This window comes from Falco naumanni, chromosome 11 (genome assembly GCF_017639655.2).
Source record: "Falco naumanni isolate bFalNau1 chromosome 11, bFalNau1.pat, whole genome shotgun sequence".
Classification (NCBI taxonomy): Eukaryota; Metazoa; Chordata; class Aves; order Falconiformes; family Falconidae; genus Falco; species Falco naumanni.
This window is the reverse complement of record NC_054064.1, coordinates 10,042,103-10,058,273: the sequence shown is the minus strand read 5'-3', so window position 1 is coordinate 10,058,273 and position 16,171 is coordinate 10,042,103. Positions and strand designations below refer to the sequence as shown.

The following is a 16,171-nucleotide window of genomic DNA, read 5'->3' as shown; positions in this document are numbered from 1 at the left end:
TCAAGATGTCAAAAACTATATAGCTTAGCTGCAAAAGGTACAGACACAGGTGTGATCAGTGTGGAAATGGCTTCCATACAGGACAGACTAAAAAACCATAGAACTTTCCAGGTAAGAAAACAGATGACTGATTCATTGTGGCCTATAAAATATGGTGTATGGTAAAGTCAAGGTGAAAGTCTACCTTGCAGACCTGAAGGTAGGTATTATCTGTCTTTGTGATTTGGTTGATAAAATAAAACTGCTGCTCAGGTATATGTTTTGTGTCCCCTCCACCTCAGAGGCTGAGAACTCTGGAGAAAACAAGACAGTGTAAGACTTGTTTTTCATTGTTCGTGAGCTGTAACTCTTGGAGGTGTACCATGATTCCTAGTTGGCTCTGTGCTGACCATTTCAGCTCATTTGAAGCAGAGTGCAGGAAGCTATCTGTGCAAACTTTTGAGAAAATAGAGGAGCAGAAATTATGCATGAAATAGAGACGCTTTTAACTTGTGGATCATTAACAGGCCTCCGTATTGTCAATCTAGATCAATGTCTTGAGACGGCAGGAGCGCATGATCAAAAACCGGGAGTCAGCCTTCCAGTCACGTAAGAAAAAGAAAGAATACATGTTGGGACTAGAGACGAGGCTGAAGGCAGCCTTACTGGAGAATGAGAAGCTCAAGAAAGAAAACAGCATGCTGAAGAGGCAGCTGGATGAAGTAGTATTAGAGGTAAGAGATTGTCCCACCTTCTCAGGTGGGAGGCACTTGAACAGAATCATGGAAATGTTGACTGGAAGACCTTCGGGGGTTTCTAGCCCAGGGCTCCTAGTCTGAGCAGGACTTTCACCAGCTCTAGGTCAGGACAGCTGTCACATCTATTTGACTTTCAGTTCTTTATTTCATGGTACTTCTGAAGATTTCACTGAGAAGATAGACTGGATAGAAGCTAAATATAATGCACAAACAAAATAGTTCTATTTTTAAGTAGTCCTGGCTTGTATTCATACATAATCAGGCAAATACAAATCCAAAGAGCAAGAATAATTTGGTGTGTTCAGCTTCTGACATGACATGCCTTTGTATGTCTGTGCCCCTTTTATATTGCACGTCTTCTCTGGTTTTTCCTGTGTAGAACCAGAAGCTCAAAGTATCATCTCCAAAGAGAAGGACCCTGTGTGTGATGGTGATACTGGCTTTCATAATGTTGAATTACGGTCCACTGAGGTAAGCTGCCTAAGAATTCCTCTTTGCATAGCAAGTTTGCTGTCCTGCAATTTTTGTTTGAATCTTTAATACAGGCAGTGTTGTGTTTTAGTCTTGAGCTTGAAACTTGACTTACATCCTTTGCTCTCCTCCTGCATAGGGGAAGACACATCTGTATAATTGTTCCTCTTTTGGAATCCTTCTGCCCACAAGAGATAGGTTTTGTACTTTTATTTTCTCTTGGCTTGGCACTTTGTTAATCAATACAGCGTACAGCAGTTTGTCTGCTCCATTTATACCTGAAGAGGTTACAGAGCTGTGTTTAGAATCCTTTTAGAAAAAAAGTCGCAGACTTTGAGAGCTCATCTGCTTGTTTATACTTGTGCTAATGTAAGTAGCTGAGTTTAAGCTGCTTCTAGTACCCAGTGCAGGAAATCCCACTGTTTGTTCTAGTGCTTTGCAATCCTGGCCGTTAGGTGTGTCTCGCTGCAGCCTTCCTCATTACAGTGTAAGCCCTGTATTATTTGTCTTCTAGATCTGGTGAAGAGGTGGTTTCCTCTCCTTAATTAGTTGAAGCGGTAATCAGAAACCTCTCTTATTCAAACTGTATCAGTGGGGCATAGGAACCAAGACAGCGGGAAGGAAATGCTGCGTTATTTCCCAGACACTTGATAAAGAAACCCGTGGAAGAGAGGAGACTAAAAAGGGATACTTCTTACACATATCTGTCTATTTAACCTGGCTTTGGAACATAGAGACCTTTTATTTGAATCTGTTCGCTTTTTCAGAAGGGGAGAATATTTCAGTAGATTCCCAGTCAGTGTCTCCATTTGTTCTCAAAACCTCAGTCAAGCTGAAGGAATGGGATGGGATAGATCTGGAGGAAGATGCTGTTTCTGACTCTGATAAGCTTTTACAATGTTGGTGTTTGTACATTTTTAATAATATTAGAAAAATTGCTAAAGCTGAAATTACTTTTGAAGTATTTGCACTTATTGTAAATACTGTTTATCTCCGGCAGTGAAATACAGCTGATGAACTCATCCATATCAAGGTAAAATTAAGGTAGACTATTTCTTAGTGCATTTAGGGTTTGTATTGGTATTTTTGACAATCAGGCAGAAAAATCAGCTTCCAGATACTAAATCAGATGCGAAGTGATTGATTTGTACGTTTGTGCTAAGCAATCTGCATTTGCAAATGTTACCACACACTTGAGAGACACTTGGTGAGAACTAATAGAACCAGTAACCTTTCTGAAGCTGGCAGAAACTTTAGTTGCCTCCACATTACAGTGAGGAGTTGGAATGCGTGAAGCTCTAGTTGGTTTTGAGAGGCTTGGAAACATACAGAAGATGAGTGGGAAATCTTTTAGCACAGTGCTCTAAAGTTCCTGTGTCAGCTTTTCTGCCCTCAGGAATGAGTAAGATGTTGAGCTTGATGGCAAGAAACTGCTGTCAAAGTAGGCTGAAAGGTCAGTTTGTGTTCATACTTTTGCAACAATTGGTAACTGTAGAAATGTTACGGGGTTAATGTCGTGACCCATTTGATGTTTATTAAAGTAGATAAAAAGAAATTTCTTGCCGGTGTAGTAGCTTAGCATATCCATGTGATTGCTGTACCTGACTAGGTGGTCTGCATCAGTGCTGGATTTAGGCAGTGAAGAGCAATGTAATTGCAAATTTGCAAGGAATTACTCTTTCAGCTTTTTTTTTTTTTTCCCTAGCAGAGTAAATGCTTGCATTGCAATTAAAATACTAGACTGTATCAAGGTGGTATGAATGTTGATTGTGCAGTACTCTTTGGAAGGCCCAGAATGTGGGATATGCAAACCATGACTTAAGATTTCACTCCTCCCATACGCATTTTCTTCCTTTTATAGAGGTGTCACTGAATAGTAGCTCCATGAACGTAATAGTCATGATTGCTGTTCTGCTTGGTCCTTAACAACAGGAGCTTCCAGTACACGTGATGTTTTTCCATCCCTGCAACTTCTTACAGAAATAAGTAGTCTTGTTTTTTTTTTTTTTTATAATACATACTAGCTTATAGTTCAGCAGAAGTACTTTTCCCCCTGAGTTAGCTAGCTGTGGAATACCTAATTTCTATGCAGTTGTCAACTACGATTTGAAACTTTGTGACAGTGTTGCCATTTATTTTATGTAGGAAACCATTTCACTTGCAAACCTGTATGGAGGTGTGACAGCATTTGGGCACGGGATATTTTGATTCAAATATATTAGCACTGAATGTTTTATTATTTAAAACCAACAAACCATTGCAAAAGGAGAGTTACATCAAAAAAAAGCAAAATCATGGGAAATTTGCCCCCTAAATTAGGTAGCAGACTTTAAAATTCCCTTAGCTGGCCTTATTGTAAGATGCTTCTCAGACTCTTAATTGGAAGTGATAGGATTCTTTGAAGGCTGGAGGTAGAACAAAAGGACAGATATATAGGTTTTCTCTTTAGTTGCCGATTTCCACCAAATCAGAGGAAGCAGGGAAGTGATCTGGTTGTTCTGGGACAGGGATGTGAAGCTGAACGACAGGGAGTTCTGCAAAAAAAGTAATAAATCTGAATGGTTGGCTCTGTAGTTAGTTCTGTGTTTGCTTCTGCACTAATGGATGTGTGTTGCACTAACACTGGTTCACACGTAATTTTCTTTATTGGTCTTACATCACATTGACTGCGTAGGTAAGTGGTGGGATGTTTGTGATGTTTCATGGAGGACTCTGAGGCTCTCCTGTTCTGTTGCTTTAAGATTATGGGAAGCAGTCCAGGATGTGGCAGCCCTTGGCAAACAAGTTTAGCAGATAAAATTATTCTGCTGACACATTTTTTTCATGCTGACAAATATACTAAGTGTATGGGTAATCTGTAACATTTAATTTGGGAATATGGGAGTGGCACTGAACGTCTGGTAGGGAAGCTGGCATATCAACCCAGGAAACCTGTTAAGAAAACATTGGAGGGAGAGTCTAGTCCAGTCTGCTTAATTGCCATCAAGCTTTTCAGAACATCCTTCAGTCTTGGACATGGCACCATGTTATCTCTGAGAGAAGAACGCAAGCTGATTTAAATATAAATCTAATGTAAATGTGAATTGAATAGTTTCTGGTCCTGCAAGTGGCTTGTATAAACGGTAACTCTGCATTACATGGTACTGTGTTACTAAACTCTTTTGGGTTTGTTGCTATTTTGTATAGAAAACTGCTTTCAATTATTAAAAGCAGAAGTAATTCAGCAGGGATTATATTAGTGTAAGTTTCTATTGTATCTATTTGTCTTATACCAGAAGAAAGGCGCCCAGATATTTCCCGTCTGTGTGTCAATGAACTATTCTCTAATCTTTGTGAATTATTTGGATTTGGTTTTAACATCTATAAAAACTTCCTTTTATTATTATTTAAGAATGATTGGTGAGGTGTATGAAGGGAAAAGGGTACATTTTGATTCTGTTGCTTGCAGAGGTCACCCCTTTGCCCCAGTCTCACGTACCATGAGGTGTAAGACAGGAATTGGCAGCCCTGCAGTATTTGCACAAAAGGCAGTGAGCACACAAACCTTGGCATGCAGCAGGGTTGGGAGCTGGAACCATGACATCTGGAGACAGGTATCTGTGGGAGGCAGCATCTCCTGCTTTCACACTTGCCTTCTGCTAGATAGCCAGTGCTGGTCAGCAGGGCTGGGTTCTCAGCTGACACAGCACCCCTGAAAGACTGCTGACTTCTGGCATTAAGAAACATCTAGTTAGCTGTGCTGCTTTTTTTTTTTTTTTTTTTTTTTTTTCCGAATTACTTACAACATGAAATCTGAAAATTTTCGAACTATTACGATCCCTAGGTGCCCTCCCCCCCCCTCCCCTCCCCCTTGTTTAATTTTCAAATTTGTGTTAGGCTGGGCCTGGGTAGTAACCAGACCTGAAAATGTGTTAAATAAGCACAAATAATGCTGAAACAAATGGAAACCAAGCACATGTTCTAGTCTAAACAATCCATGCATTTATTTTTTGAATATTTTTCTTTTGTTTCTCTTCCTGGTGCCCAGTTGAATATAGATTGGTTTTATTATTTTTTTGCATTTATTTTTTTGAGTATTTTTCTTTTGTTTCTCTTCCCTGTGCCCAGTTGAATATAAATTGGTTTGTGTGTTTGGTTTTTTTTTTTCATACAAGTCCTACATGTGATGGTAAGATATTTTCCAGAACCTAACCCAATAAATGTGTAAGAAGTAAGAATGGAGAACCATCATGGAAGATGCAAAAGGTGAATTTTTATATCTCTGCTTTTTGAGCCAGCAGCAGCAAAGCATGCAAGCTGGGTACTTGCTAGTGGCCCTAGCATTATTTTCTTGGCTATGAAAAATGTTCAGCTAGTTATTTTTTCCCCCTAATCAGTCTGCTCAAGCTTACTTTGGTGGTCATCGTCTAGAGCATTTATAAAGGTGTCAGCCAGCCAGAATGTGTCCTAACTACCATTTCAGAGATTTAATGATGGAAAACAAAGAAAAATGTGAAGTTAGGGAGGGGAAAGGCAGATCTGCAAAGAGATTGGAACAGGGGGTTTGAGAAAGTGGTGTGACTTTTTTATTAATTTTATTTTTTATTACAAGTTGGCCACCTCTGTATGGCTGGAACTCCTTTCAAACTGGAAAACAGACTTGATGATGTAACCAAAAATTCTTAAGCCGTATTTGTGGTGGAGGATGACTGAGGTGGTGATTGATGGAACTAAGTAAAGCTGCTGCTTCAAAATCTCTTGTGTCTGTTGACCTACAGCAGCTGCACTAGAATTGCTGGCCTTTTGTAGAAACTTCATTGCGGTTCCTCTCTAGAGTGTCCTGATGGCTTTTCCCCTACTTTCCAGGACTATCCTGGAAACTGAATAATCTATTAAAAATTTAGATCCATTGAGCAATCTGCAAATAAAGACACACCAGCCTTGGTAGCTGAGAAACGTGATTTGGCTGCTGCTGTCATAGACTGCAACAAATGAAGAAGCACTGATTTCTGTCTCCTGATAGACTTACAGGTGTGTCTGATTTCTTAGGTCCTAACACAAACAGTGGGGCAAAAAAAAAAACCCAGAAGTGGTTAAGATTAATCCTCTTTTACTAAAAATGAGGAAATAGCTCAGCTGCATGCTATCGCAATTGCTGCTTGTAAGGATGAAGTAAGTAAACACAAGTCTTTCACCAGCACCCAGATTAGCATCCCACCTAGTGTGCAGGCTGCTAGTCAGTACTAATGTTGCCTGCTGAGCTTTTGGAGCACACGTAGTTTGGGCTGCTGAAAGCACCATCCGTGGAGCACAGCTGTTTTGGTGTCAGTATGGTTTAGAGCCCTTATTCAGGCTGGGTAGTCTTGAGTTGGTATGTGAGAGAGCAGGTTAATTTGGAGGCTTGGTGCATTCAGCAGTGATTTTGTGCAGGTTTGCTGTCATTTGAGCCTTAATGCCGGACTCTGTGATTAAAGAAGCAGACTTGTCTTACGGCAAGCAGGAGCCTAGGGATTATCTTGGTTGGTGGGGTGTTGGAAAGTTAGAGAAATAATTTTGTAGTTCCCTTGAAGTGGACAAAGAAGCTAATCTTGTCACCATAACATCACATGCAGCAAGTGTTGTGCTGCGGCAGAGATGTTTGAGCTGGAAGTTGTGTGCTCAGGTTTGTCGGTGCAGATCCCACCCACAGCAGCCAGTCCTGGACTGAGGTCTCAGTATGGTCTGGATCCCATTACTGTGCTGGTCTGGCAGGTGAGCTCGATCACAAGATCAAGCAGCATCATGGCACGTTTGAAAACACTCAAAATGTCCTGATGAATAATGTGGCCTAAAATGAAGGGTAATGACTAGCAACTGAAATGCATTTTTTTCTTCCTGTTGCCTTAAAATTTCTTCCTGATTGTGTGTGTGCTTCTTCCTCCCTCCATTCCAGTGCAAAGTTGGGCAGGTTACTTGAAACCACCCATGGCTTGCAGTGCAGTGGAGGAGGAACTCCCCAGCCAGGCTCCTTGCTTGCCTGTTGCCACCTTCCAGCTCAGCCTGGTTTGGGAGAGGTGCTGAATTGTGACCATTAAGCATTGTACCTGTGGCCTGTGATTTCCTTCAAGCTGCAGGTTGGATGGTGTTGTCTAAACACTGACTGATTAAAGCATCTCTAAAAGATGTTCTGAGAACAGAGAACCACTAATTGTGGGCCGTACAACAGGGTGAGTTTCTTAATCTCAGTTTGTCCAATCCTGGGCTTTTTTGCACTTGGTGAAGGATAGAAAAGGATTATTTCTCTGCTTTTTGCAAGCCTCAGTAGCCTTCCATATATCTTCTGGAGGTTGATAGTCTTAAATGTAATGTGTACCTGAAGTATGCTAGGAAACATGCCTCCAAATTTTGACAGTCAAAGGGCTATTCATTTCTTACTAGTAGAGAAGAACTGGTGAAATGCAAAAACTATTAGATGAGTGCAAGTGACATGCAATAGTGCCACGTTAGCCAGCTCCTTCTGGCTGCTGAGGAAATACAGAGCCCTCTGAGTGTTTTAGCAAAACCAGCAGAAGCTCTGGAAGATGTTTGTGTTATTAACACTTTTAATGCAGGAAACTTACTTTGGTGTTTGTGACACTGAAAGAATATGTTTCAGTGCTGAGTTGAGTGTACATTTGTGTTGGAGGCGGCCCAAAGCCAGAAAACTGCTTCCATAGCACACCTTTGGTCTTGTGGTGTAGTTTCTCCTTGAAAAGAGAGAGAAATTGAGAGGAAAAGGGCAGGCTGAGTGATTTGGACTTGGGTTCAGGTTCCAGACCTTCAGAACCTCTCTTGATGGATTGGTGCTTGAATAAAATGGAATAGCCTTGATTTTCTTACAAACTACAACTTCAGGAGCAGGAAGTGATTCCTTTCTCTTTCCTTTACTGATCACAGCCACACGTTCATCCTGGCAGAGTTCTGCCGTGGCCTGGCTGTGCTCGCTTGCCTTGGCCTGCTGCCGCTGATACGGTTGCAGAGCCTGTGCAGAATGCCAGGTGCACTCACTGATAACTTACCCTTTCCTCCGTGTGTTCATCTGCTGGGTTGGGAGTGAAGCACAGAACGTTTTTGCCCTGAATGAGTTGAGACTGCTTGCATCAGGGCTGCCCAAGCTTTGGCAATAAAAGCCAGCCCACTTCCAGATAACTGTATATCATTTGGAAGGCAAGAATAAATGCTCTGGGTGTCGATACTTGCTTGCTTCCTTTCTTTTCCAAGAGCTTTATTAAAAGTAAATTGTCTTTTAAAGAAAGCAGAACACAAGAAAAACATGGAGGTTTTGAAAAGAACAAAACACAAAAACCTTCCAGTCTGGATTGCTTTCCTCGTGGTCCCCAGCAGAGGAAAGAAGCTGGGGTGCTCTTGCCAGCCCAGCGCTCGCAGAGGGTAACTCTGGAGCAGCCTGGCAGGAGAAGGTAGCGCCTTGCTGTCAGCAGATGGTGCCCTCATCGGGAATAAGAAAGGAGAAATACTTTCCAGACAGCATTTGGCACTGCAGCAGCCTTGTCTGGAATCAGTTAGGAAGAGGACAAGGTCCTTGGTTGGTGTCTCCTTGCAATGTCAACTTTAGCCCATTGGAAGCATCCCAGCTCATACTCAGAGGTGGTTCTGTCCCCAGAAAACTCTTTGTTATGATATCACTATTGGCTTTCATCTACAAATTACTGTGCAACTTAAATGTCAGTATTTCGAACTTGAAGCACACAGAGTTTGTTCAGCCAGAAGTTCAATTGAAATTTAGTTCGGGCTCCTGGCAAGACTTGCTTTCACATTTATCAAACTGACGTTCAAACCAAAGAAATAAAAATACAGCTAAAATATCAGGTGCCATTGAATGCCTGGAGAAACCATGACAGGAGTGTTGCTTTTCTCTCCCTCCTATAATCAGATTTATCTACACTTCTGAACAAACATCTTCATGAAGTATTTAGTGATTCTTTCTTTTTTCCTCTTGGATCTGGTTTTGCATCTTAAACAAGCTGATAGCTCAGCCAGCTTGGACAGGGTGTTTGTGGCTGTTTGGAAACCCTGTACTGCTCATGATATCTGGGATGTCCAAATGCAGGCTGCAAAGCCATGGTAGGCACCCCAGGTATGTAAAGTGTGGCCAAACAGAAGAGGTTCCAGTTTCTAACTGCTCATCTTGTCCAGTAAAGCCATTTCTCAGCTTCAGTCTTTCTTAACTTCTAATGTAGAGCAGTAACTCCATTCCTGCACATGGTAGGACTTGCTCAGGGCAGATAAATGCTCTTTCTTTTCCAAATTCTCATCTTGTAGCCCAACAGAATGAAAAAAAAAAATTTCCATGTATTTACCACCTGTCATATTAAAAAATTTTTTTGAAGTGACTATTGATATCTTAGCTGAAAATACTGTTTTTCAGAAGCCTTTTTTCCCCTGAATGGGATCACCTACCTTTCTTTTTCACTGTTTCTAATGTCTTCTCCCTGATGCTTCTGATGCTCAATATTGACTCAATCTTTAGTGTCATGCTACTGGGGAGCTGTTCTGTAGACCCTTGCTGTTCTGGCTTGTATTGTTGCTGTTCTGCGTAGCACTTGTAAAGCTCAGTATGCCTCAGGTGGGCAGGTGTTTCCAAATGTAGCTCTGCAGGAGAGGTCTGTCCTTCATCCCAGCTGCTCTCGCTGGTCCTAAATAATGCTTTTCCCCCCATGTTAATTTGAGGTGTCCAAGGAGGAATATTTCTGATACCCTGATACCATGCCCTCATGTACCCACTTGGCAAGGAAAGGTCTTTGAGAATGAGGGATCAGAGGGTATGGGCAGTTACCTGCATGTCCTCGCCTCTCTGTCACCCGAATATGGAGCCTTGTTTACAGACAAACTCTACAAGTGACCTCTCGTGGGAAGAAGGAAGAAGAAATGGTACAACAGAAGGACATCTTCTATTCAGATGGGCAAAAAACTGACAAAACTCCCCGAGTAATTACAAGGTAGAAGCAGGACAGTATTTCAAGTTGCAAGGGTTTTCCTTATCCAAAATGGAAGTTCTTTTGGTTTTGGGTCACTGCCGCAAACCAAAGGAGCAAGGAAGGGGAATTATGGGGGTTTTTTAGACATATTGACGACTTCCAGAAGGAAGCTTTTGCTCATCTTCAAGGTCCTAAAAAAATGAATGGGAAAGGGGAAGCAAATGTAGCCCATGTAGCTTAGGGCAGAAATTTCTGCTAGCCCTGCTTCCAAGGAAGCATTTTGTGGAAAAAAACTATCCCAATAAGGGAAATGACATTGGAATAAATACTGTAAACAATACCATATTTTGTCCTTATTTGGTGCCCATGTTCTCAGAAGTGAGCGCCATGGTTTGTGCCTGTAAGGATGTCAAAACATGCTCTGTTTGCCACCTCTATTGTCTTTTATGGCTGAAGATATCTTCGTTCAGGTTGAAACATCCCATACTTAGCTGGTGCCAAAAGTGAAATTTTAATTTTGATGGAAAGATTAGGATGTTGTAAGCATAAGAGGAGGGAAAATAAATGTCTCCTCTCTATTAAAGCTGATACAATCAAATGAGCAGCTGTGTGTGGTTTTTGAGTGGCTGCACAGCTAAAATGACTAAATTACAAAAACTAAGGATTAGTTGTGATTGAAGAGTGGTACTTATCTTTATCCTTGATGTACTTGGTTTGGATTTCACTACTTTTGTTCAGAGCTCAGGGTGAACTGGAGTAGCAATATGTTACATGTGGCACTTCACCTCAAACTAGTCACCATGCTGATTGGAACCTGAAATAACAAGAACTGCTTTTGCAGAACGAGGCAAATAGGAAGGAAGAATCATCATGGAAAAATGCAGATTTGTTACACTTCTGCTGATTAGGTCTTCGTTAGTTTCTCTGGTTCAACATGTCATTTTGAACAGGAAAGGAGAGAAGTAGGGTAGGATAAAGCGCCAGACCCAGGAGGGCTATGGACACACTGGATGGCTGATATACGTCAGGCTGTGGAGAAATGGTTTGCAGGAGAGCTACAACTTTCAGATCTTCTGATGGATATTCTTGGTTTAATGAATAAAATTCCATATACTTTTAGCTGTCTAGAGTCATGGCTCTAAGTTAGGTAAGAGTAGTGACATTTCACAGATGAGTGACTTCCAGCACTTTAAGCATCAGCCTTAGTTTTGAGCTCTGGTTCTGGGCTTGAGATGCTGCCAGCTGTGCTGATGCTTTCATTGGAAGAGAAAAAACATGATCTCATAAAATACAGTAGATAGTGGGGATTGTTTCAGTAAAATTAGGTAGCCTGCTGTTGCCTGATCTATGAGGTTGTGGATAAACCATCCAACTTTCCATGCTGTGCAGTAGAAGCAATGAGACGTTTGGATGCTAGTGTACGTATACACTAAGGAAACTGTATTTTTTCTGCCCAATGTCACTAGTGAAAACAAAGCCTTTCTTGTAGCATTTCTGCTGCCCTGATTCTGTGCTGCTGCCTGGAAACCTGAAGGAGAGGAGGCAGTCAAAGCGACGTCAGCTGGATCTGGTATTGCCCTGGCTCCAGCGGTTCTGCAGAACGTGACACAATTACTCACAGGGAGACCTGGGTTACTGCTAACAGGAGCACAGATGTATTGGCAAAAGAGAGAGGATTGCTAGGCAACTATGTCTGTGTGCCTTCTGCTTAGTTGTGGAGTATTTAATCTGCCCTCCTTGCTAGGCCTTGCCTTTCTCTGTTATTACCATTTGTATTCCTTGCCCGTTGCAAAATAATGCCATATAACAAATAGGAAAATGAGATCTTCCCCTGCAGAGTTTATGCTCTGCTGCACGGGAGAGGTGGGTGGTGAATTAAAATGTACTCTGTAGGCGGTGATCAACATGCGTGGCAAAGATCTCACTGGCATGCTGGGGTCTTCTTGTATTTGTGTATTTCCACTGTGTTGCTGCTGGTGATGCTCTGCTGTTGTCAGCTAAGAAGTTAGAACCTGGTTTTGTAAAAACACATCTTTCAGGAAGCAACCATGTTGACAAAAGAGTAAAGCTTGGTCTCTGAAGAGCATATATTGAAGTATTGCTTTTGTGCTTTCAAGATTTCTCACTTGTAAATCACCCTTCTGAGCTAGGATGCAGTCAGTCTCATAGCAGTTGTCTGGTTGTTGTTCTAGCTCGCGTGTGAAGTGCTCCTGCCTGGCTCTGCGTGGAGAGCAGCGCAGAGGTTCCCATGCTGCGTGGCTGGCTGGCCGTGCAGCCCCCAGGGGGAGATCCTTTGATCACTGCCAGCCCAGACCAGGGCGACAGGGTATCTGGGACCATGGCCTGCTGCTGCTATGTAAATGGGGGTTGTCAGCCCTGCCAGTGTTTCTAAATCCAAGTAGAATTTAACATGTGTACGTTTGTATATGGTTTTGTTAGATGTCTGGCATAATACTCCAGGCTTGCAGCTGCATGGAATTTGGTAGCTATATTTTTCTTACATATTGTATTGATATAAACTATGTCAATTGTGCTTTGAAGCTGATGAAAGTTAAAGTTCAGGGGTACTTTGATATGAATATAGGTAATCTTCTTACGCCTGCAGATCTAGGTTACAAACAGACTGATCTCAGTTTCATCAGATGAAGCTTATAGGGGAACATGAAAACCAAAGCATCAAAATCCTTCGAAGAATTAAAACTGAAGAAGAGAATGGAATTGCTTTTCTGTCTACAAATGCTTTACACAACAGTAATATGACACAAGACATCACATTTTTACATCGGCTATGACATGAACCTTATACATGTAACACAGCAGCAGCCAGAAACTTACTCACCTGAGTATTTAACCTTAAGTATGTTGCAGAGCCTTTATGTATGTGTTATGTTTTGCTATGGTTATTATGTTTTCCAGTGTGTTTGAAAAGGATCCCAATGGAGTTGATTCCACTGTAAGTTCCAGCCACCGGACCAGAAATCTTCTGGAGTTCTCAGCTAGACAGGAATCCAGCACAGCTCAGAAAATACCTGGGGGCATCATTCCCGAGAACAGCAACAGGTGAAAGGAAAACGGTTAACATACTGCAGGTGGCAGAGGGCAGTGGTGCTTTTAGACCTCACTGTTTGCTAACCTTTTTGGCCAGTGTTATTGCTGTTCTTGTAGAACAATTGAATTTACAAACACAGTGTTTTGAAAGCTGATCTGTTTTATTTTTCTATTATTTAACAAAGTTTACAATGTTGATTTTTAAATGAGTATGATGTTTTGTCTCCAAGAGCAGCCAATATGCACAGCTTCAGAAGTCTACACATGGCTATGTTGTATGGTTAGGGACAGTGTGGTGGAAGAGAGCATATAAACACATGTATGTCATGGAGAGTTTCATGATCTTCTTCAATTCTTCATCTGTCTGCTTTTTCCCCTGATATTTATTTTCGCTTGCATAGTTACAGTATTTGTCATGTTATCTACATGTTACTTTTCAAGCTGGAGTATTTATTTTTGTAGTTGCTCAAGAGAAGACTTGGGAAGTTTACAATTAAGAACATACTCTGAACTTAGCACTTCGTTCTTTTTTAGAAATCTCGGACTCCGTCCTTATGCTTATTATTTAATTATGTAGTTGCTTTCAAGCTTCCTAGATCTCTAGCACTTTCAGTGCATAAGCGAACATATAATTGTCTCCAGATTGAAGTCTGGCTAATCCAGCTCATGTTTTCCCCTTACAGAATTTATCCTCTCAGATTGTCCCTTTCCAGTAGAGTGTTTTGGCTGATTGAACAAAGCCAGGCACAGATGTGCAGAAAAGCCCTAATGTATTTTGCCATGCAGAAAGAAGGCGATAAATCAAGATGGTGTTAAGGCTGTAGCCATGGTGAGGGCTTTGTGTCCTAAGTGGCACATTTCAGACCATGACTTAAGTGACGTAGTAGTAGAGTGGCTCTCTTGGGAGGATATGCTAGTGCCTGTACCTCCTCCTTTTCTTACACTCTTTCACCCTGGTTTTTGGCAAGCTGTGAGCTCTTTGCTGCATATTCTCCTTTATCAGTTCTAGATGCAGTAAACAGGAGAAGCAGGCATGAAGATGGAGAGGAAGCTGGGAAAGGGAGGGGAATGTGAATAAGGCTTTCATCAGCTCTTACACCTGGTTCTTCAGCAAGAAAATGAGGTTTAGGAGCTACAGGTCTCTGTCAAAGCCAAGAGGAAGGTTGTTATATTGGTACCCTATCAAGAGAGGAACTTGTAATAGGTATTTGGTGATAAGCAGTTAACTCTTCACGAGGTACAGATAACCAGGAGAAAGGAATATTAGTCTTTGCTTTGTGGCTGAGGGTGCTGTGGACTTTTGTATCGAAATACACACTCTTTTTCACTTTTTATCAAAGCCAAGCTAGCTTCTGGAGATTGTTGGATACAGTTTGTGGCTGCTCCGTTGTCATGTAGCTCACGATCTTTACATCTGCATGATTTTAGTAAATAATAAATTTGGTATTTCTGTAGAAAATCTTGAACAGCTCTGGAATGAAAGAAAAAGCTGCTTCTGCCGAGATCTCATAGTTCACATGTTATAAGGAATATTTTATAAGCTATGTTTTTTTCAATATCTGGCCTGTTTGGGAAGAGATCCAACATATGCTAATGCTCATCTGTCTTCCCTGTGTTGAGTGCTATCAGACCCCTTTGGGGAATTGACTGAGACCATTGGATGTTTGATACAAGTTGTTATTCACCTGCTTCAGAGGTTCCATGGGAGCAGCTGTAACTTTATGGGTTTGTCGATGGTAGTGCTTATTCTCTGGTTTTGGTCAAAGATTCATGAAAAACTATTTTAGGGGATTTCTTGATGTCTTTTTCTTTTTTCACAGGTATGATCATTCTGTATCTGATAACAAAGCCCTGATGATAGTCTCAGAAGAACCACTGTTATATATTTCACCCCCTCCGCCCCCCTGTCAGCCTTTGATCAACCGGACAGAGTCGCTGAGGTGAGCAAACAACCTTTATTGAGCATTTAAGCCTTTATTAGGAGTCAGATACAAATTGTGTGTTGAGTGTGTGCTGCTGGACAGACAACTGTGAATGATGTTATTGCCCTTTCATAGTGTTCATCCAGTATGTGACCAGTACCTCTATAAGTGTCTGCACCATCCGGTCTCTACTGCCATAGAGACAGAAAATCGACTTGGATCTTTGTAACCTTTTATGTTTTTAGTAATGATTTTCACTGTTTTCACACTGGTCATCTGCAATAACCTAGTAACAATTTTCTGAGTGCCTGGAGGTTGTTCATGACTTGAAAGAGAAATCACTCCATATGTAGAGATGTTCATGTTCATAATATGGAAATCTAGTCCAGCTAAAAGCCTGTTCCATCTGAAATACATTAAAGATGGTCTCCTACTTTTCAGCTTCCAATACAAGCAGACTGCACCTGACATTGCAGATGTGCTTTATTCACTGCTAGAGAACACCTAGCTCCACTTTTTCCAAAGATACAAGTGTGTCACTAACCTTATCTCCATTCTGCTTTGTCCATTCTTTTTCTCAAATTTATTTGCTGTATTTTAGCTTTCTTAACCAATTGAATAGAATCAACTTTTGATTTTAAATTTCAGTCGTCCTTCCAGTAATTTCAGAATTACTGTTCATTGGGGAAAAAAAAAGTACTCTATCTGCTTTATGTTGAATATCCATGACCCCAGTACTTTACAGATACTTCCTTATGAATTCCATCATAAATTTAATCTTGTAGTTATATTTTCTTTTTCTAGCATTAAAAATAAATTATCATAAGGTAAACAAGTAGTAATTTACAGTGTCTTTATAGCGACTAGTTGAAGTGTTCTCTGAAATAAAAACTTCTGCCACTGTTCTTTGAAACATCTGTCAATGCTGTGGGTTTTTCTAGGCTGAATCATGAACTTCGAGGATGGGTTCATAGACATGAAGTGGAACGAACAAGATCTAGAAGGCTGTCAAATAACCAACAGCAGAAGGCACGGGTTATGCAGGTAGGCAGGTTTATAC

The 16,171-nt window shown here is 41.2% G+C and overlaps 1 protein-coding gene across 2 annotated transcripts in view; it reads left to right on the top strand.

Moving 5' to 3' along the window:
* ATF6 (activating transcription factor 6) overlaps positions 1-16,171 on the top strand; it is an 81,631-nt gene that overhangs the window by 11,603 nt on the left and 53,857 nt on the right. For both annotated transcript variants that reach the window (XM_040610531.1, XM_040610530.1), the window contains exons 8-12: positions 528-713; positions 1,117-1,208; positions 13,058-13,201; positions 15,010-15,129; positions 16,053-16,155. In XM_040610531.1, the coding sequence (XP_040466465.1) occupies positions 528-713; positions 1,117-1,208; positions 13,058-13,201; positions 15,010-15,129; positions 16,053-16,155 (645 nt within the window). The remainder of the gene's footprint in view (positions 1-527; positions 714-1,116; positions 1,209-13,057; positions 13,202-15,009; positions 15,130-16,052; positions 16,156-16,171) is intronic.